The sequence below is a fragment of the Suillus subaureus genome (assembly GCF_016647635.1).
Source record: "Suillus subaureus strain MN1 chromosome Unknown BJ212scaffold_56, whole genome shotgun sequence".
Lineage (NCBI taxonomy): Eukaryota > Fungi > Basidiomycota > Agaricomycetes > Boletales > Suillaceae > Suillus > Suillus subaureus.
In genome coordinates this window covers 129673-151202 of record NW_024538612.1, presented here as the reverse complement: position 1 = coordinate 151202, position 21530 = coordinate 129673, and the positions used below count along the sequence as shown (strand labels likewise).

At 46.3% G+C, this 21530-nt stretch overlaps 5 protein-coding genes across 5 annotated transcripts; 2 read left to right on the top strand and 3 right to left on the bottom strand.

The window, feature by feature from the left end:
• Positions 1-5872: 5872 nt before the first annotated feature.
• BJ212DRAFT_1304214 (uncharacterized protein) lies at positions 5873-6256 on the bottom strand (the record flags this gene model as incomplete). The annotated part of the gene is made up of 1 exon (XM_041333563.1): positions 5873-6256. The coding sequence occupies one exon, from the start codon at positions 6254-6256 to the stop codon at positions 5873-5875; it is 384 nt and encodes a 127-aa protein (XP_041187072.1).
• Positions 6257-7337: 1081 nt separating this feature from the next.
• Positions 7338-8446, bottom strand: BJ212DRAFT_1304213 (uncharacterized protein; the record flags this gene model as incomplete). Its single annotated transcript, XM_041333562.1, has 5 exons — positions 7338-7810; positions 7842-7918; positions 7975-8090; positions 8303-8329; positions 8384-8446. 5 exons carry the CDS (start codon positions 8444-8446, stop codon positions 7338-7340), a joined length of 756 nt encoding a protein of 251 aa, XP_041187071.1.
• Positions 8447-12907: 4461 nt separating this feature from the next.
• Positions 12908-16449, top strand: BJ212DRAFT_1570960 (uncharacterized protein). Its single transcript, XM_041342057.1, has 21 exons — positions 12908-12982; positions 13083-13113; positions 13170-13255; positions 13310-13341; positions 13390-13474; positions 13529-13724; positions 13777-13865; positions 13915-14032; positions 14081-14430; positions 14479-14630; positions 14688-14865; positions 14915-15050; positions 15100-15206; positions 15255-15292; positions 15341-15434; positions 15486-15552; positions 15603-15731; positions 15781-15864; positions 15914-15938; positions 15996-16340; positions 16402-16449. Exons 1-20 carry the CDS (start codon positions 12954-12956, stop codon positions 16118-16120), a joined length of 2151 nt encoding a protein of 716 aa, XP_041187070.1. The 5' UTR covers positions 12908-12953; the 3' UTR covers positions 16121-16340; positions 16402-16449.
• Positions 16240-18828, bottom strand: BJ212DRAFT_1393175 (exocyst complex component Sec6-domain-containing protein). The gene is made up of 5 exons (XM_041337093.1): positions 18382-18828; positions 18257-18334; positions 17943-18230; positions 16402-17893; positions 16240-16340 (listed from the first exon to the last, which is right to left on the bottom strand). Exons 1-5 carry the CDS (start codon positions 18670-18672, stop codon positions 16273-16275), a joined length of 2217 nt encoding a protein of 738 aa, XP_041187069.1. The 5' UTR covers positions 18673-18828; the 3' UTR covers positions 16240-16272.
• BJ212DRAFT_1393174 (uncharacterized protein) lies at positions 18829-20956 on the top strand. The gene is made up of 6 exons (XM_041337092.1): positions 18829-19030; positions 19082-19228; positions 19279-19337; positions 19390-20347; positions 20400-20627; positions 20654-20956. Exons 1-6 carry the CDS (start codon positions 18880-18882, stop codon positions 20752-20754), a joined length of 1644 nt encoding a protein of 547 aa, XP_041187068.1. The 5' UTR covers positions 18829-18879; the 3' UTR covers positions 20755-20956.
• Positions 20957-21530: the final 574 nt, after the last annotated feature.

The window sequence follows — 21530 nt, the reverse complement described above, 5'->3', positions numbered from 1 at the left end:
GCTTATACCACATTGTAGTATGGCTTCAGGGCTTTCATTTGAGCGCTACACCGTGGGAATCGGTGGAGATATGGTGGAGATACAAGGCTCACAAAAGCATGACTCATGTGGACAGTTTTTTGAGCACATATTAAAACTATATAAATCATCATTTATGACACCATAACAATCATGCCACCATTAAATAAATTATAAAGTGGTGTCATTATGTCATTTTAAAACCATATCTAACTATACAAACCAAAAATTTCCATATGTCATGGTTATATTCACCATGAAAGCCACCCCCCCTGCTCAAAGGGATAATATCCTCTCTCTTTCCTATTCTGGCCTCTCTGCTTGTCAAATTTCCTCTAGAACTGGAGTATCCAAGTCCACTGTGGCCAAGTTCATCAAAGAAAGTGACACAGACAAGGAAAACTTCTGTGAAGGGTGTCCATCCAAGCTCACCTCTACTGATAGGAGGGCTATTATTCAACATATCACTACAGGAAAGGCTGATAATGCTGTCCAGGTCACCTATTACATCAATTCCACCATCACATTCCCTGTCTCTTCACACACTGTGAGAAACATTCTCAAGACAGCTCATCTCAGGTCAGTAACAAGGAAGAAAAGGCTCTCCTCTCTATCACACATAAACAGAGATGACTAACCTTTGCCTTAGCCCATCAGAATTGGATTACATGGACTGGAAGCATGTTATATGATCATATAAGACCACAATAAATAGGATTGGGTCAGATGGCAAGGTATATATGTGAAAAAAGAAGGGTGCTAGTCCTCTCTGCATATGTGTGATAGAGAGGAGAGCCTTTTCTTCCTTGTTACTGACCTGAGATGAGCTATCTTGAGAATGTTTCTCACAGTGTGTGAAGAGACAGGGAATGTGATGGTGGAATTGATGTAATAGGTGACCTGGACAGCATTATCAGCCTTTCCTGTAGTGATATGTTGAATAATAGCCCTCCTATCAGTAGAGGTGAGCTTGGATGGACACCCTTCACAGAAGTTTTCCTTGTCTGTGTCACTTTCTTTGATGAACTTGGCCACAGTGGACTTGGATACTCCAGTTCTAGAGGAAATTTGACAAGCAGAGAGGCCAGAATAGGAAAGAGAGAGGATATTATCCCTTTGAGCAGGGGGGGTGGCTTTCATGGTGAATATAACCATGACATATGGAAATTTTTGGTTTGTATAGTTAGATATGGTTTTAAAATGACATAATGACACCACTTTATAATTTATTTAATGGTGGCATGATTGTTATGGTGTCATAAATGATGATTTATATAGTTTTAATATGTGCTCAAAAAACTGTCCACATGAGTCATGCTTTTGTGAGCCTTGTATCTCCACCATATCTCCACCGATTCCCACGGTGTAGCGCTCAAATGAAAGCCCTGAAGCCATACTACAATGTGGTATAAGCATGTTCCTGAGGCATTTGTTTGTTCTCACACAATATCATAGATAGTGAAAAATGTCAAAACATGTGGACAGTTTTTTGAGCCACTGTAAGTCCAGAAAAAGGGTAAGTGCCAGAAAGGCAAGACTCCAGCCTAGGGAAGCAATCCCTAGACTTGGGACAGAGACATAGAGGACAAATCCGAAGGTCTGGAATTCCAGCCTAGGGAATCCATCCCTAGGCCTTATGGAAAAGGACAAACTCAGATGGACTGAAGTCCAGAAGAAGATTGGGCAAGTCTAAGGTGATATTCAGACTGAGGACTCTACTGTAGTTGTACAGGGGTTATATACTAGAGGCTATCTGAGAGGATCAGTAAGCAAAGGAGTAAGGTTATGTACGAGCATGCGGAAACACATTGGTAAGTAAGACAGAACATAAGTAAATGAACTTGGAGATGAAACTAGTACAAGGATCAATCAGCAAGACGGAAACAGAGATAACCGAGAACCGGAAAAGTGGAGATGCCTAAATGGGGATAGGCACAGGATCTCGGACAGAGGGTGGGAATAGGTCCGGAGATAGTACAGTTAATATCTGGAGGTCTGGAGATCTGGGGATCCAGAAGGCAGGGTGGAAACAGGACTGAGATATGTGAGGTGGTGGATGTAGTCCGGAATCCGAGAGGAGGTAAAGTCCGGATGTCTTGCTGGACAGAATGTGCGTAGGGTGGACAGGATAGGGGATCCAGGAATGAGTTGGATATGGGGTCCGGAAACAGGTCCGGAAAGCGTGGGAATATGATGGGATCTATGTCTGGCATATGGGATATGACATATTTATAGTGAACTACAAGTGCTTTAGGGCAGACATGGGAACAGATATGAGTCAGAGATGAAGGACGCATAAGTGATAGCAAGAATAGGTCATCTAACAATAGCAACAGCAGTCGTGATGTAATACAAGGTATGAGTCAAAGATAAGTCTAGCAGTGGCATCATGTGGCTCATGACGTAATACACAGTAAGGGAGGGAAAATGAATAGAGGCATACATGGTTGTAACAAGGTGTGAGTGTCAGGTCTTGTTAAGGTCGTACTTGTCATATCCCACAATCCAGACCCACGTTCCATCATATTCCCACGCCTTCTGAGCCTACATCTGGACCCCACTTCATATCCAGCTCATTCCCAGATCCCCTTCCGCTGTGCTCCACACCTCAGCAGGATCAATTACGCTCTGGATTTACCCCTGAGCTCCAGACCATCAGATATTAACTGCTAGCCTGATCCATACCCCCCTGTCCCATCCACCCTATGCACACTCCATCCAGCAAGACATCTGAACTTCACCTCGTCTCAGATTCTGGACTATATCCACCTTCTTGTATTCCGGTCCTGTATCCACCTTGTCTTCCGGATCCTCAGATCTCCGGACCTCCGGATATTAATGCTGGACCTATTCCCACCCTCTGTCCGAGATCCTGTGCCTATCTCCATTTAGGCATCTCTACCTTTCTGGCTTTCGGTTACCTCTTCTTCTGTCTTGCTTATTGATCCTTGTACAAGTCCTCATCTCCGAGTTCATTTACTTATGTTCCAACTTACTTACTAATGTGTTTCCACATGCTCATACATAGCCTTGTTCCTTTGCTTACTGATCCCCTCAGATATTGTTCAGTATATAACCCCTGTAGATACTCCTGTAGTTCCTCAGTTTGAATATCAACTTAGACTTGCCCAATCCTCTCTCAGATTTTGGTCCTCCTAAGTCTGTCCTACCCATCAGGCCTAGGGATTGACTCCCTAGGCCAGAGCTCCACCTTTCTGGCACTTACCCTCCTTCCAGACTTAGGTCCAACCCTTGTCTCTCCAACTCTACCTTAGGGTAGTCTACCTCCATTTGTTTCTACATCAGACTTTGTCCGATGTAGCCCCTATTCCTTCTGGACCTCCGGACCTCCTGTCCCTTGTACCTCCAGGCATCCTGTCCTTCAGACATTACACCCTCCGTACCTTTGGACATTCTGTCCTCCTAACCCTCAGACATCCTATCCTCCTGTCCTTTGTACCTCTGGACATCCTGTCCCTCTGTCCTCCGTTATCCTGCCCTCCTGTCCTCCTGTCCTCTGGACCTTTGGACCTCCTATCCCTCCATCCTGTTTCCTGTAGAAGTATTACCTTGCAGTGGGAACTCTCCTGAGCACTTCCTGCATTCCTCCGGAACTCTCCTGCGCTCCTCCGGACATTTCCCGCGCTCCTCTGGAAGTCCTCTAGTGCTCTCCAGCAGAGTAGCCAGCCTCCGGAAGTCCTCCAGACTTTGTCAGACCATCATCGGACCTCATCTGAAATGAAGGGCACATACTCGGGTAAGGGGCACAGCATACAAGCTGAGGCCAAGCCCCTCTGAGTCAGTCTCTCTCCCCCTTGAGCAACATGGTTCTTAACAGTACTCAAAGGATAACTGGATCCAAAGGGCTTCGGCCTCAGCTCATGTGCTGTGCCCCTTACCTGAGTATTGCCCCTTATTTCAGGAAGGCAAGACTAGCATGTCCGGAAGGTCAGACGAGTAGTGTAACAGATCCAGATGACTTTCAGATGAGGGATAAGTATTGTAGGGCTAATCCGGACAAGTCCAGACTAGAAACTAATGGTAATGGACTGTCAGAGACAGAGGCGGATATGGATAGACTTATAGGAATCAATCCTAAGTCTCAGAGGGTGACAAGAGTAGAGGTACTCAAGTCCGGAGGACAGGAATGAGTAGAACTAAGATGATATTCAAACTGAGGTACTACAGAAAGTTACAGGAGGTTATATACTATAGGTATCTAACGGAATGATCAATCAGCAGAGTCCGAGGCTATGTATGAAGCATGTGGATAGTCTATTGGTAAGTAGAAATGGATCACAAATCATGAAATGGAAATGAAACATAGGTAGTGGATAAGAGAGCAGGACGGATATACAGATAACCGAAATACCGGAGTTAGGGGGTTACTGAAAAGAGATGAGTACTGGTTGTGGATTTGGATGAGTTGTGGACCGGACTGGACAAGTGGACAGATTGAATGGTGAGATGTTGGAGGGGAATAAGATGTGGATAGCATTGGAGATAAGATGTGGATCTGAGATGAGATAAGGGTTGGATCTGAGATCTGGATATGTGGATATGACAGGTCTGTGGTTAATTGCACTAATCATGTGATGGTCACAATACTTGATGCCCATGATCAGTTTATCTGCTTCCCCACAGCTGACTCTGAGGACATTGACCTGGCTTGTAAATTTGCTGAGTCATGTACTTGTCCAGAGTGTAAGGGTGGCTTTCTGGCTATTGGTGGCTCAACCATGGATCTTTTGCTAAACCTGGCTATTACAGGGAGACATTTTTTGATAGGAAATCCAAGTATTCCCTGGGCTGTCAAGTATATTTTATTTTATCTTATTTTATTTTTATGTGCTCAATATCAATTTAATTTCAGGCTGTAATTTTGCCCCATAACCTCCTAATTGTTGACTATTCCCTTGGTCATCCTGGGAGTGTCCATGATGCATTTGCATTTCAATCTACCCACCTATATGAAGAGCATGCTGACCTTCTGCCTGATGATCATTGGGTTTGGGCAGATATCCATTGGAGTCATGCTGTATTGTCCTGTTCAAGAAGCCTTGCAATGGACAATTAACAAAGGACCAGAAGACATTTAATTATCACCTCTCTAAGGTTTTTTTTTGTGGTTTTTCAATGAATTTAAATTTAAATTTATTTAGGTTTGTGTTTGTGTTGAACACACATTTGCTGTCTTGAAGGGGCAGTTCCAGTCCCTTTGAGAACTCCACTTCTGTATTCAGGCTGAGAAAGACCTCAATTTTGCGGTGCAGTGGATTAAGTGTTGTATCATCCTGCACAACATGATCATTCACTTTGAAATTCATCACTGCAAGCAAGATGGAACATACCAGAGCTCTCTCAAGTGGGCTCATGATGAGGGGGAAGACTTTTTTGTTCAGGAGCCTGAGGGTCCAGATGGTGATGAAGTAGTTGGTGACAGGACATATGAAGGCACTCCAGGTCAGGGTGCTTGTGCAAAGCTGATGGATATGCTCTTTGATAGTCTTCACTCAAATGCCCAACATAGGGCAGAATGATTCCTCTCAGATCTAATTTGACATGGACTACCACAAATGAATCTGTACAACATATGTATATGTATATAGCTATGTGTATGTAGCTATGTAACATATAAAGTAAATATAATGGCAATGACAAAAAAACATGATGACAACAAATGAGATGCAATGATGACACATGAGATGCAGTGATGGCAAACAAGAAGCAGTGACAGCAAATGAGATGTGATGATGACAAATGAAACAAGATGGCAATTAATGAAACACAACAATGATGAACAAGCTCACACATCTGACCCCAAGTCCTTCTTGGTCTGCATCATTTGCTGGGATTAAATTTTGAGCCAGAGGGTTTCAGCCTCCTTGTCAAGCACAAGGGAATGCACTTCATGCACCTGTATATCCACCTCATGAAGGCGAATCTTGGTGTCTCTTTCCTCCTGTTGGCACTGATGGATGAGAGCCACTTGATTGACCTTGTGTTCACAGGTGGCATGAAGCCAGTCATATTTCTTTGTGTCCCACTGGTGCTTGCTCTTCACATCAAGTTTTGCAAGAAAGTGTTCATGCTTGCTCTCATGGTGCAACATGGCACTGGACTGCAGGCTCTCAATCCCATTGTGGACCAGCTCTACCTGCTGCATGATGTCAGACTTGGCCTTTTTCTTTGAGCTGCCTGTGCTGTTCAGCAATGAGGTCTGCAGAGTTGGAGACATGTGGTAGTCTGATGTGACGATCATACCAGCGCTAGGCGCATATGATCAATAGCACAGTTTTTCTCACCTTCAGAAAAAGGAGATAAAGCATGGATCATTAAATCCATATATATTGACCCATCCGCTCTTACTCTGGTCCAGTCCAGTCCTAGGAATCTGCCCTCCCATGTCCTACCCATGTCCACCTATCTCCGCTGGTGTGTTATTTTTCCCAAATGTCATTGCTAAATGAGTTGCAGGTCTTATTACATGACTACTCACATTCCACAGTGCATGAAGTTTTATTACCTATAGACTCATTGCACGCTCGCTAACTACACTACAATTCTTGCCTATGCATTCCAGACATTCATGTGCTACAATATAAATGACCGCAGTACATACAATGGAGTAGTTTTTTTTCCCCCAGAATCAGCTCTATAGGAGAGTTGTTCTTGCATTATTTTTGTAGACTTTGCGCTATCCATCTATTTTGTTCCTTCCTGACAATCTTGTGCAATTTGACTGTTCTGAAGTCCGTACCACTAGGATCTTACCCTTAAAAGCTCTGCAAGAATACTCGACCCACAACCGGTAGTTTAGCGCTGTTCTTCACTCATGCTATATCCCTTGCAACCAGCCACTCCATAGAGCGCGGTTGATTTTTGCCTGTGCTCCTGGTCGATTCCTTGGTATAAGAATTCAGAGGTATACCTACAGCCAGCATTCAAGTTTCTTAGGCCAATATAGATTATAACTCCTTTGCTCACTTACTTCCCTTGCACATAATTGAAGGAAGTGCTTCAATAGCAGTCCTCTCAGGCCAATCAATTAAACTCACGCCTCTTAGGATAAGTAGTGCTAGTTGCTAACTGCCTAGTACCTTTTTCTTTTACACACCGACAATGTTGTATTGTGCATTGTCAATGAAGGTGTTGACATGCTGCATGCAATGGCTGATGACAGCTTGTGCTGCCTCCCACAACTCAGCAGCCTCTGCATGCCAAATGCTGAGCAGCTGTCATAAAACAAGGCCAGGGACTTGGGGGGCATTGGGGGGGGGAGAGGGTAGTGCAGCAAGCTGCCATTTCTTCCCTGTGACTTAGGGAGGGCTGTTGAAAGTGCCAGTGCTGTCATACATCATGTTGTCGTCATCGTCAAAGTGGTTCAAAGCATCTCTGAGGGGGATGTTGAAAGGGCTTCTCTCCAAGTTGTTTGGGGAGGGAGGTATAAAATCATCCTTGATCTCAACATCAGGGGAATTCAGGCTGTGAAGGTGTACTGGAGGGGGAGCAGGAGGAGCAGGAGCAGGAGCCGCTTGACATAGTTGTGGATTAATTGGGGGATCACCATATGGGTGTGCTGCTGGAGGGACTACAGGTGGATGTGTGGTGGGAGGAGGAGTATTGTGTGCACCAATCAAGGGACCAGCCCCATGTGGTTTAACAAGTGAGTAAAGAGTGGCAGCATGGTCAACACTGGGCTTGGATGAATGAGTTTTGGCAGCAATTGAAGGATTGGCATGCCAGATGGCATCAAGCTCCATGTACCACAGGAGCTCCATGAGAACAGAGTCTACAAAGGTTGATGAGCCCATGGAAAGGACTTGAAGCCATCCCATCAAGTGGCATTACACCAGCACCCATCTCGCTGAATTGGGCCTTGAGCTTCTTGTATTTTGATCTGAGACTTGAGGGATTTGATCAGTGTATGTACACATAAGAAAAATGAGAACTTACTTTGTGATGTGATTAGAGACTGCATCGCGGAACTTCTTCTGATTGTGCTGGTATGCCTGGCCATACTTTGGGTGGCCAGTAAAGATGAGCTTGGCAATAACATTGTAAATCTGCCCCTTGTCTGAGCCCAAGGGCCAGTGTGAAGAAGTAATTGGTACTAGGCAGTTAGCAACTAGCACTACTTATCCTAAGAGGTGTGAGTTAATTGATCAGCCCGAGAGGACTGCTATTGAAGCACTTCCTTCAATTATGTGCGAGGGAAGTAAGTGAGTGAAGGAGTTATAACCTATGTTGGCCTAAGAAACTAGAACACAGACCATATGTATACCTTTGAATTTCTATACCAAAGAATCAACTGCAAGCATGGGCAAAAATCAACCAATGTTAGTATCACAAGAGCAGGATGAACCATTGGAAGATACATGTGAGTGTATTGGATGTCAGATGCCAGTGCGGCAGATGTAATGTGCATGAAATCAACTGCACTCTATGGAGCAGCCAGTCACAAGGGATATAGCACAAGTGAAGAACTGTGTTAAACTACTGGTCGTGGGTCAGGTATCTTTGCAAGAGCTTAAGGGTAAGATCCTAGTGGTATGGAACTTCAGAGCAGTCGAACTGCACAGGATTGTCTAGAAAGAGCAAAATAGATGGATTGCACAAGGTCTACAAAAATAACATGAGAACAACTCTCCTAAAGAGCTGAGTCCAGGGGAAAGGGAACTACTCAATCATATGTACTGCGGTCATTTATATTGTAGCACATGAATGTCCAGAATGTGTAGGCGAGAATTGTAGCGTAGTTAGTGAGCACGCGATGAGTCTATAGGTAATAAGACATCATGCACTGCGGAATGTGAGTAGTTGTGTAATAAGACCTGCAGCTCATTTAGCAATGACATTTGGGAAAATAATGCACCAGCAGAGATAGGTGGACATGGATAGGACATGGGAGGGTGGATTCCTAGGACCAGACCAGAGTAAGAGTGGATGGGTCAATATATATGGATTTAATGATCTGCACTTTATCTCCTTTCCTGAAGGTGAGAAGAACTGTGCTATTGATCATATGCACCTAGTGCCAGTATGATCATCACACTGGTCATCAACAGGGGACATGGCTTTCTTCCCATTGGAATAGAAGAGTATCTTGCAATTAGCAGGGTGAGCATTTAGATGGTTTACCAATACATCAGTCAGGGTGGTTTCACTCTGCCACTGGATGGTGAGTCTGGGTCCAGATGATTCAGAAATGCTGGTAGAATGTCCCTCAGAAGATGGTATGGAAGGTGCTGGAGGATCCATCAACTTCAAGTGTACTCAGGCATCAGCTCAAAGTCTTGCAGAACAGTGTACACACTGACAAGCAGGAGGCATGGTGTTTGAAACTCCACCCTGCCGCACTTGCCTGACTGTGAATTCAGGTGCATTGAGGCCAAGTTTGCCAGGAGTTTGAAGTGTTTAGCTGGCATCTTAGCAAGTTTTCAAAAGTTTTAAAATTTGTTTTGAGTACCACTAGTTTTCTCTTCAGCTCAGTTTCACCCAAAGCAGCAGTAGGCATCAGCAAAACCCTAAGTTAAGGTCCCCCTTTTTACAGTGCTGTGTGGTGCTGTGTGGCACTGTGTGGTGCTGTATGGTACTATGGGGTGCTGTAAATGGGGGGACCTTAACTTAGAGTCTGTTCGGATAGGTTCAAATTTGCACAACTAGACAAAATTTCAAATCTCCAGTTACTTTGTCATCATTGGCCCTTGAATATCCAATATCAGTGTGACATTGGATATGTATCGATAACACACACCCTTCAGCCTTTGTGCACCCACAATGTCATCCAATGAGCATGACCCTGATGTTGACCTGCCAGAATATGATGACACTACTGTTGTCAATGAAAATAATGAGAATCTCGATGGCAGCACTGTGGTCGACACCGATGAGCTGGATATACTCCAGCTGGAGTGGATACGGAAAATGTACATTGGTGCTATTCATCTGGTCAACGTCATGCTCAATGCTGCTACCAAGACCCTTAATTCTTACTCTGATACTCACTTTAACAAGCAACCTTACCATACTTCCACTTTGACAGGGATGGGATAGGTCAATGAATTACTCAATGGACATCCTGATTGTATACGATGTGAACTTGGAGTGTGGTGGCATGTATTCTATGTTCTCCTGAATTTACTTTGTGATTCTGGATGCAAAAATTCCAGATATGTCCAGCTGGAGGAGCAGCTTGCCATATTCCTGTACACAAGTGTCACAGGTCTCTCTGTGCACCACGTTGGTGAGCACTTTCAATATTCCAATGATACCATATCAAAGTGTGTCATTCCTTCATTTTATTGATAGACATGCTGATTTTTATCAAGATATTATAAACAGATTCTCAATGCATTCACCTCTCCCCCTATATATCCCTTATATGTCCACTTGCCTGATGCAGGCAATCCCACACCTCTGGAAATTCTCCAGAAGCCGAAATTTTACCCCTATTTTGCTGACACCATTGGTGCTATTGATGGCACTCATATTGCATGCCATCCCCCTGCCAAAGATCGTGATGCCACTCGCAATTGTAAGGGCGGTCTGACCCAAAACTGCCTGGCTGCTTGTAGCTTCAACATGTCATTTATGTACATGTTGAGCAGCTGGGAGGGGTCCGCAGCGGATGCACATTTATATCATGATGCTTGCATTAAGGATTTTAATATCCCTGCAGGTAAGTACTATCTTGCAGATGCTGGTTTTGGAGCGTGTGATGAGCTACTTGTCCCCTATCTGGGAGTACGCTATCATCTCACTGAATGGGGCCGTGGCCATCTCGCATATGTACTCCCCCTTCTATCATACATCTGTACTGATATTTATTTAGACCATGTGATTACAAAGAGTTATTTAATTTACACCATGCCATGCTCCAAAACGTCGTCAAGCGCATCTTCAGTGTTCTGAAGAATCACTTTTGGATTCTCCTCCTCCCTCCTCACTATGATATGTCCGTGCAAGCTCGCATCCTCCCAGCATTGTGTCTAGTGCACAATGTCATCTGTGTTCACAACCCCAACGACATGCTGGACTACCGTCAGATTGATCCCAACTTGGATGGCCAGCAGCCACATGATACTGGCACACTTGCTCAAGGCCCTCCTACTGATGAGGCATGCACTCACTCACATCAATGCCATGAAGACATTGCCCTCCAAATGTGGGAGGACTACACTACTGTAAGACAGGAGAGGGGGGAGTCATATGCAGAGGAGTATCCAACTGACTTGTACTAGTGTATATTTGTAGCGCTCACAATCAAATGTATTTGTACCTAGTACAAAAATTGTTCTAACTATTGATTAAGTCCTGAAAAAACATTCAGTGTATACTATCCTTAGCATTAACAATAGCTAAGTAAGAGTCCACGATGGAGATATCCTGCCTGAACTGCTTCATGACCACAATTACTTGGGCGTCCTCTAGACCCTCTGTTAGTAAATGAGAGATAGCCTTCTCCCTGCACATAGGGATAGGATCTACAGAGTGCATGATTGTGTGTTCAGTGCAATCTTTCAATGCATTCGCCACGACACTGAATGATGAGTTAAGGTCACAGATCTGTGAACCCATCTGTTGAAATGCTTGAGGGGTACTGATACACGCGGACTTCACAGAGTTGCCAGACACTGTGGGTGACTTGGTAGAGCCCAAAGGGCAGGCAAGGGCTCTTGCACTGTCATCACCCTCAGCTCTGCATTTACCTGTGGCCTTTGATCCAGGTTGGCTCATACCTGTACCCAGCATGGAGGGGGAGAAAGTTGCTTGCTGAGCGGCATCGAAGGGAGGGGGCAGTGGCATGAGGATACTCAATGCTGCTTCACCAGTGCCATTCTCAAGGTCTGTGAGCATCTGCTCCTGCTCCTGCACATCGACCTGATTGAAGTTCAAGGTTGTGGGAGCAGCACTGGTAGAAGGAGTCAATGAGCTGGTAGCAAGTTGCATGAGAGGGTGGAAGGCACTGCTACCAACTGCCTTTGAAGGCAGGAGCTCACACAAGGAGTTATAGGGTGCCCAGCCTTTATTTTTGAAATTTTTGGCAGCTGGGATACTCTAGATTAAACAGTGTTAGTGGCAGAGGGTGAAAAAAAATATGGTACTTACTTTAATAACATCCACCCAAAGTCCCTCTGATTCGGCTGTGATATCAGCGCCATGCTCTGTGCTCCATGCCATGCCCAAATAATGTGCAACTCTATCAACAACATTATATGTGGCATGAAGCTGGAAGTTTATTATCAGTACTAATATCCGGTATATGACAATAACATATGACGTACCCAGGACCACTTTGTTGCACAGGAATCAGCTGTCTTGGGAGCACCAGCAATCGTAGATTGAGCGATATCAATCACAGCCTGAGTCCAAAACGTCTTGTCAAAATTCAGTCCGTCGCCACCTTTAGCACAGTTGTGAGTGATGTAGGTGATGAGGTGTGCTTCATCTGCTGGTGTCCAAATACACCTTGGCTCTGGCTCCTGACTCTGGGTACCTGAATTTGCAGAAGCTTTCTTCCTGGGTGCCATGAGATACACACAACCACCCTGAGAATGACGAGAATGAGAATGAGTAGTAGAGGATTGGGTTGTGGGCATATTTTACTGATATTGATTATTGATGGTCACATATGTCACACTAATACTGATGATGACAAAGCAACTGGAGATTTGAAATTTTGTCTAGTTGCGCAAATTTGAACCTATCCGAACAGACTCTTAGGGTTTTGCTGATGTAGTTTGACACTGCCGGATTCTGCCATCTGCCGGGTAGAACCGGTGCTGCCAAATCGGCTCATCGACCTTTTGCAGATGAACTCGGGAGAAACCGGCCCGGAGTGCCGGCCAGCGCCATCAATAATTATCATTTTGAAACACTCAGAACGATGTGAACGCGCACGGCGCACGCTCTGTAGTTAGAGACCTCCATCCATGGGGCACCTAATAACATTGGCTACGTGAGTATAATATCTACCGTATCTTCATATTTACTCATATCTTTCCAGATGGTGCGTTGTAGTGACCTCGATCTCAACTAGCATCTACTAAAGCGCTAGAAAGTTCATTGAACCAGTGGGCGTTAGATTTTCAAGTAACGTTCTTCATTATACGATCATCACATATCATTAAACTAAGTGTACGTATCAGGGAAACTATGAACGTATTATCCAAAGCATCGCGATCGCAAAGGAGCGCGGTGCTACCCTGAGAGTTGGACCAGAGCTGGAAATTCCGTCAGTACTCATGCACTGTGATAGCGCATGTAACTAAAACCCTCCACAACATAGCGGATATGGCTGCTACGACCATTTCCTTGAAGGTACCGCCACACACATATAAACGTGGCACCCCTGATAACCTAGCACAGGGGACACCGTCCTCCATTCCTGGGAGGTACTAGCCAAAATCTTGGCCAGCGACGATACCATGGGAATTATCTGTGATATTGGGATGTAAGTTGAAAGTGTTATCTGCCTATTCTATAGACTTCATCCAAAATATGACAGGCCCGTGGTACACAAGAACGTGATTTACAACTGCCGTGTCATTGTACACGACAGGCAGGTCCTGCTTATTCGGCCTAAGATGTGGCTCGCCAACGATGGCAACTACCGCGAAATGCGGTACTTTACTCCTTGGGTGAAGCATCAACAGTGGGAAGATCATTTCCTCCCAAGGATTATTCAAACCGTCACGAAGCAGGTTTGTAATTGATTTCCTTCAACCTTAGTCATACGCAACTCTTCCTTTCCAGGTCAAAGTACCTTTTGGAGACTGTGTTATAAGCACGGTGGATACCTGCATAGGTGTCGAGCTCTGTGAAGAGCTCTTCACACCAGCAAGGTATGTATCTTATCTTACCTGAGCACGCCCATTCATACCCTGCTTCAAGTCCGCATATCTCAATGGGACTCGACGGCGTCGAAATATTCACTAATTCCAGTGGGAGCCACCATGAGTTACGAAAACTTTACACCCGCGTTGAGCTAATAAAGGAAGCGACGCTCAAGGTAACAGGCATGCCAAGTATGGACTCTGCCAGCTAACTCGCCTTCTAGCTTGGTGGCGTCTATCTTTATGCAAACCAACAAGGCTGCGATGGCGATCGGATGTATTATGATGGTTGTGCCATGATCGCCATGAATGGCCACATCGTCGCCCAAGGTTCACAGTTCTCCTTGAACGATGTTGAGGTCGTCACAGCTACGATCGACATCGAGGACGTGCGCTCACATCGCACATCCCGCAGCCGCGGGCTCCAGGCTGCCCGTTCTGAGGCGTTTTATCGGGTTGAAGTGCCGTTTGCGCTTTCAAGTGGAAAGTTTGGTAATACAGATGGGGCGATGACCCTAGGTATCCAGGCCAAGCTCTCTGGAGCAAGTTTTCATACTCCAGAGGAAGAGATAGCGTAGGCCTGCTGTTCGTGGGCAAATGCTGGTGCTGATTCTCCCCATAGACTTGGTCCAGCTTGCTGGCTCTGGGACTACCTCAGGCGCTCTCGCACACAGGGATACTTTGTCCCTCTCAGCGGCGGTATCGATTCCTGCGCCACAGCTGTGATAGTATATTCCATGTGCCGTCTCGTGACTGAGGCTGCACGCAAGGGAGGTACTGTCATTCATTTGCTAGATTTGGTGTTTTGGCTAACATGATCACTTTAATCAGACAAGCAAGTCATTGCTGATGCAAGACGAATGGTAGGAGAGCCGGAAGACTCGGTTTATATTCCTTTGGATCCGCACGAGTTCTGCAGCAAGATCTTCCACACGTGTTACATGGGCACCGAGAACTCTAGCGCAGAAACGAGAAAGAGGGCCAAGGACCTCTCAGAAGCGATCGGAAGGCATGTGTCCACTTCATTCCTCGAACCGCTCAGCTAAAAATGAATCTAGCTACCATGTAGACCTGAACATGGACACTCTTGTCACCTCCATCCGTGACCTATTCGCGTTCGTTACTGGTATGCGACCTCAGTTCAGAGCCCATGGCGGTTCGGGTGCGGAGAATTTGGCGCTGCAGAATATCCAGGCAGGTGCCGTGAATCTGGATCTCCACGGTGACTAATGACTGCTGCTAGGCACGGTTGCGGATGCTCCTTGCTTATCTCTTCGCTCAACTACTTCCCTGGGTGCGAGGCAGACAGGGTGCGCTCCTCGTCCTTGGCAGTGCGAATGTTGATGAAAGGTATGTTAACTGGCCGGAGTGACGACAATTGGCTAACTTAGGATCCAGTCTCCGCGGGTATCTCACGAAATACGATTGTTCATCAGGTCAGCCCGTCTCGAAAGGAATGCTGGATGAACTAACATTAATGCCAGCTGATATCAATCCTATTGGCGGCATCAGTAAGACCGACCTCAAGAAGTTCATTGCCTATGCTCGGGATGCGTTTGAAATTCCCATCTTGAATGAGTTAGTACAGCTGGGTTATCAGGTTTGATACTCTTTCCTGATGTCCTGCAGTTTTTTGAGCGCCATACCTACTGCCGAGCTTGAGCCAATTTCAGAGACATATGTCCAGGCGGATGAGGTGAAGATTTTCTCGAAAGTATTCTCTCAATGGCGCTGATCACTCGATAGGCGGACATGGGCATGACGTATGATGAACTGTCGGTCTTTGGTCGTTTCCGCAAAGTGGAGAAGTGTGGACCATACGGCATGTTCACGAAGCTGGTGCACGAGTGGGGCTCATTCCTGTCTCCCGTTCAAGTATATCATCGTTCAAGGTTAAGTGTAATTCGCTGATTACGCCTTCCAGATCGCAGAGAAAGTCAAGCATTTCTTCTTTGAATATGCGCGCAACCGTCATAAGATGACAACTTTGACACCGTCGTACCATGCTGTGGGTACACTTGTCTTCACAGGTTGATATAAGACTGACCTTGTCGTAGGAATCCTACAGCCCAGATGACAACAGTATGTTGTGCCTAAAACTTCATATCACAAGTTGCCCAGACTGACATTGTCGCACAGGATTTGATCTCCGTCCTTTCCTCTATCCCTCAAGGTTCCCGTGGCAGTTTAAGAAAATAGATGAAGTAGCTGCAATCCTACCCGATCGCTCCAACCCAGCTGCAGATAGGACCGAGACTGACTGAATAACATAGAGATCAGGTCTATGTAGACGACATAAGGCTTAAAGCCACAATGAAACAATATCTTGTATTCCAATATGGCGGATATCATGCGAGTACAGTACAGTGCGATGGACAGAGAAACCGAAAGGAAATAGATAATAATGTTGGTCAGATTATGTCCGCAAGAAACGTGATAGCGTGCTTTGAACCGTTATCTTCTTCATGATTGTCGGTTCCGGAGCTGAGGCGGAAGAATAAGTATTGTTGTAATTAGCACGTACTGGTTTTACAGAAGGACTTACGATCAGTTAGGCCTTCATCCTTTACTTTGCGCTTGATGCTATCCATGACTTCGCTGACAGCAGAACGATCGAAATCTCCTCGAGCTTTTATCAGTCCCTCCACGAACGGTATGCATGGCCCGTGCACTTTCGCGAAGGCCCAAAATGACAGGAAAACCATGCTTTTAGACGCTTCCAACATCGCTAAAATCAGGTCCACCACCTCGAAGTATGGTTCGAGCTCTTTGGTGGGTTTGAACCCGCTGAAGAAGGAGAACACAGTACTGATGTCCTCTTTGATGCGCTCCGTTGCTGCTGGTATGCGTAATTTCGGGCAGTTGGCGAGTGCAGTAAGATAAGTAACCAAGAAGGCGTCAAGCAGATACTCGACAAGAAGCTCGAGCAGCGATGGGTTGATACAAGATTGATCGGCCATGTAATCCCGCATCGTAAGCACGATCTGTTCCATGACACCATCGTACCAAGTTGGCTGGAAAAGTTGCTTCGTCGCGGGCTTCAAGTCGTTGAGGATAATATCAATAAATGTCTGAATGCATTTCTTCGCAACATCCAAGTTTCCATCAATGGCGTCATTGAGCTTCTCACTAATGGGCGTTCGGTACTTCTCTGATACAAGGGGTTCGAGTCGTCCCAGAAGCGACTCGGTGTTGTCGGCGGACTTGATCTGGTCGTTGGCAAGTGCAATGCAATACTCTGCTAGACCCCCGACGACCTCCTCCGGTTTCTCCGTTTGCTTCTTCAGCTCTGCCTCAATGACTTTGGTCCATTGATCCTGTATGCCCCTCATAACTCGATTCACCTCACCCACCACACGAGCAAGGATAGCTCCTTGACCACTTTCTGTCGCTGCGTCGATCTGTTGGTTCACCATCTGGAACAGGATAACCGCGCCCTGCGTGCCATAGAGTCCGTCACTGTCCACCTCAGGTGAATCCGAACGCGTGGTGAACTCCTGAATCTCCGTCTTCATTAGGTTCGCAGACCATTCATCGAGCTTCTTGACAATCAACTTCAAATAGTCCTCGATGAGGCTCTGCTCCTCACCGCCGAGGAGCGGTGGATCAAGGAGCTCCGGAGCTATATTCAACTCTTTCATGCTCTTCTTGTACTCCTTAATCCAGGCATGAAGGTCGAGCATGATGCTCGCATCGGGCTCCGATTCAATGATGCGCTGAAGTGTCGCATTTAGAGCACGGTGGTACTCTTTGATATAGAAGGCATGTATCTCGTAGTTCGGTGGAAAGCATGGCACCACGTCGCTTTCGATGCGGATGAGGTCTTGGTATATCCAACCAAGGCCACCAAGAAAGGCGCCAGGGTCGTGTTGATGCCGCGTATATGCGTCGTCAAAATTGGCCTTGATAGAGTCAGATATGGCTTTGGTAGCTTTAGAACGGTAGTGCTTGATGATACGGGCATTTGCCTGCATAGACTTGAATTTAGATGCTGCGTCCATCTTGGCAGCTTTTTTGACGAGCCTAATAGCGATGGCCTTACACCATATCAACTTCGTTCTAGGTGAATGATGTAGTGTGTTGTACCTTTTCGTCTTCCCGTGCCTCAAGTTCCGCGATCTTTATGAGCTTTACTACAACTTCCGGATACCCTGCACGAACAAGTGGCAGCACGTTGCGGGCTAACTCCATGATGTATGCCTCGAAATCTTCAATGACCTTGTTTAACCGCTCAAACATACGCGCAAGTTTGTGGCGTGAGTTGACAGAAGCTTTCTTTGCTTGATGCATGGTCTGATTCCGGAATGCTTCCAGACGGTTGATGTGAAAGTGGATTGGAAGGAGATTAGGAGCGGGCCCAATAATGATTCTGCTCTCTGCTTCAATAATTCCTCTAATACGTCAAGTTTCGAGTTAATCTCCAGTAGATTGTTGACCATCTCCTCCGTCTGTTCGAAATTCCTGTGTACCATCGACACCTGTACAACCTCAGGCTGCCGGAATATGTGAACGATGGATAACGCACCCTGCTAATCTGATCGAATGTTGACACAACATTTTGAGGGTCAGAGCACATCCTGTCCACAGTCTGCATCTCCTCCTTTATGACCTGAACGTTGTTTCGCGTCCCAAGCAATTTCGTGAGTCCTTCCCTGGTTGTATCAAGCTGCTCCTTGACGCCACTTTTGAGTCTGGCATCAATTGAGGCCTTCTCTTTCTCCAGTTTCTTCCGGAATGCTGAGATTTTCAGGAGATCATCAGGAGACTGGAGGTACTCGCCAATGGCTTGTGCAGCAGATACCTGCGGGGCAGCCATGGGAGCTACAGGCTAGCCTCCAATATTCAAAGATCACTGTTACCAGAAAATGAGTCTTATGAGTGAATGACCGAATCGAGGAATAAGTGAAAGTGACTGCAGAAATGTCAACCTAGCGCGTGTTACTAGGCAATGTACATAATAGGCGCCTGTCAGGCTTTCTTGGACAGGTCACACATTCAATCTCGTAAACTTGCGGTTTATTTCATGGCCTTCTTTGCAACGCCAAGGTCATCAGCGCGTCTAGGATGTCGACGGAGGCTGTTTTTCAGATCCTTCAGTTCTGAACATGCGAGAGATAATGACATTGTGATAGTAGGAGGCGGGCCAGCAGGATTGGCTTTGGCAGCTGCCCTTGGTGCGTCGCCTTTTGGTCTACGTGACACTCTCATTCGAGCATTGTGCGCAGCCTCGAATCCTACCGCCAAGAATTCACTCAAGATTACGCTGATAGAAGGGGGGGATTTGTCCAAAGTACAGGATTGGGGCATGCCGCCCAGTGCGTACTCAAACCGCGTCAGTTCCATCACAAATACGTCTCAGCGTTTCTTGAACAGTGCGTGGTACCTGGTGAAGGTGCTCAATGTCATAGCTAACTGTTTTCAGGGATTGGTGTCTGGGACTATGTCGAACATGCACGCACGAACCCTATTCACCAGATGCAGGTGCCGCCTCTATAGGTTTACATAGACCTTTAGTGCTTAATTGTCTCATTAGGTGTGGGACGGCATTTCTGGTGCCCGCATCACCTTTGACGCATCCGAAATACCGGAGTCGAGCGAAATGGCTCGAATGACAGAAAACCTGAACCTCCAACGCGCACTACTAAGAAAGCTTTCGGATACCCCGAGTGTTCAGGTAATCCAAAGCGTCAAAGTCGAATCGATACAACGCGAGGCAGGTGATCGCAACAACTGGCCCCTCGTACATCTCTCTAATGGCGCTACCCTACGCGCAAGACTGCTAGTCGGTGCCGACGGGTTCAACTCCCCAGTCAGGTCGTTCGCTGGGATCTCATCGTACGGATGGTCATATGACACGCAAGCTGTCGTCGCGACGCTAAATCACGCGCCGCGAGGACCATTCCAAGCACCCAACAACACGGCTTATCAAAGATTCCTCCCGACAGGTCCGATTGCATTTCTGCCGCTCTCCCCTTGCACCTCTTCGCTTGTATGGTCAACCAAACCTCATATAGCAGCAGCGCTGAACAAATCATCTCCAGGAGTTCTGGGGCAATTAATAAATGCCGCTTTCCGTCTCCCCGAGTCGTCTTTGCAGTACATCTACAGACGACTCCTCGAAGGTGCTAATTCAAACGAGGAGATCAAGGAAGAAATCGCGTTCAGGGAACGCTCGGATGGCATTTCAGGCCACTCTGCGTACACATCCGCTACGTCAATGATTTCGGATGGTGGTATTCCCCCGGATGATTCGGATGCGGTTCCTCCCCTCGTGATTTCAATTCAGCAGGGCACGGTAGCAAGTTTTCCGCTTCGCTACAACCATGCTGAATCCTATCTTGGAGAGGGCGCGGGAAGCCGCACGGTATTAGTCGGGGATGCTGGACACACTGTCCATCCGCTAGCAGGACAAGGTCTAAATATGGGTCTGGGAGACGTTGACGCTCTATCGAGATGCATCATACAAGCTCTGATGCATGGCGGAGACATCGGTGAGACACACCTTTCCTCATCGAGAAGAGTGCAATTTAACTATCTCTTCAGGCTCGTATACAGCTCTGATGCCCTATGCACGGGAACGCTATTTTGAGAACCACAAGGTGATGTCAGCGATCGACAAGCTGCACAAGGTCTATTCTTCTACAGCACAGCCGGTGGTGTGGGCGCGATCTGTGGGGCTTGAAGTGGTGAACGAGCTTGATTCAGTGAAAGCCGCATTGATGATAAATGCTGGAGCGAGCTCTTGGTTGCACAATGCAAGCGAATGGACTTGTTTGCCAAATGCGTCGAGAGTTTAGCAGGGGCCGCTAGTACCTCGAAAATGGTCGGTGGGATGGTCGGCGTAGGAATACAGGAGTTGGCTAAGAACGCCAGCCAAAGATTGTTTGGACGCCATTGAACGCGTCTACATAGATAAACTTTGCCTTGTTCTTTCTGCAGATGATCAGAGTCAACCCACCTCATGTTCTCATTAATGCTCGAGTCCTGAGCACACTACTGATCCATATCCGACGTGGTAAAAGAATGAAATGTCAACTTCACCTCATTTCAAAATAGTTCTGAAAAGCTCATAGGAGCGTTGCAGAAATAGCATGGTGTGCAAGTATTTAACTAGGGGTCGGCGTTGCCGACTTTTTACCTTGCGGAGCTCTTTTGCTTAATTTGACTTGCCCACAATATCAACAGGGCCAAATATCTTTGATTACTCGCCGTTCAGACGCACAACATTCTGAGCATGATACAAAAGGCTGTAAACTTTCATATGGGTCCATATTCACCTTCATTAAAACGTCTCTCGGTGTCTTCTACCAGTTCTCGCATTCTTTCGTCTTCTATACGAAGATCTTCCAAAGGGTGTCGAAGGGGTCTACGATGCAGCTTAGCGTGTTCGAATTGCTGAAGACTTCCAACGCCGAATGTGCTTTTATATTTAGTATGTTTAATTCGTTATGTGCATTATTTATCGTTGATGAGTGTCTCATCAGTCGAACACCAATCTCGCGGCACTCCTCATATCTTCATTCAGACTGCGGCCGCTGTCCAAGAAGCCTTTGAGTCTAGCGGGTCTCGAATGATTTATACAGACTCTCCTACCATCCTTGCAGATCAAGTGTTATGTGCAGATCCAGCAGAGTTTAATCGTACGTCAGTTAGTTATATGTTGGCGTCTTTTAC

What these genes read in the sequence shown, in the direction of transcription:
- BJ212DRAFT_1393175 (XM_041337093.1), bottom strand. Translation starts at nt 18,672, where the DNA reads ATGGCTGCCCCGCAGGTATCTGCTGCACAAGCCATTGGCGAGTACCTC. An exon ending in AGGCACGGGAAGACGAAAAG is followed by an intron (nt 17,894 to 17,942) that starts GTACAACACACT and finishes ATATGGTGTAAG; the next exon opens with GCCATCGCTATTAGGCTCGT. An exon ending in GGATGAAGGCCTAACTGATC is followed by an intron (nt 16,341 to 16,401) that starts GTAAGTCCTTCT and finishes CTTCCGCCTCAG; the next exon opens with CTCCGGAACCGACAATCATG.
- BJ212DRAFT_1570960 (XM_041342057.1), top strand. Translation starts at nt 12,954, where the DNA reads ATGGGGCACCTAATAACATTGGCTACGTG. An exon ending in GAGCTCTTCACACCAGCAAG is followed by an intron (nt 13,866 to 13,914) that starts GTATGTATCTTA and finishes CCCTGCTTCAAG; the next exon opens with TCCGCATATCTCAATGGGAC. An exon ending in AGTGCGAATGTTGATGAAAG is followed by an intron (nt 15,207 to 15,254) that starts GTATGTTAACTG and finishes CTTAGGATCCAG; the next exon opens with TCTCCGCGGGTATCTCACGA.
- BJ212DRAFT_1393174 (XM_041337092.1), top strand. Translation starts at nt 18,880, where the DNA reads ATGGCCTTCTTTGCAACGCCAAGGTCATCAGCGCGTCTAGGATGTCGA. An exon ending in GGCTTTGGCAGCTGCCCTTG is followed by an intron (nt 19,031 to 19,081) that starts GTGCGTCGCCTT and finishes CATTGTGCGCAG; the next exon opens with CCTCGAATCCTACCGCCAAG. An exon ending in ACCCTATTCACCAGATGCAG is followed by an intron (nt 19,338 to 19,389) that starts GTGCCGCCTCTA and finishes TTGTCTCATTAG; the next exon opens with GTGTGGGACGGCATTTCTGG.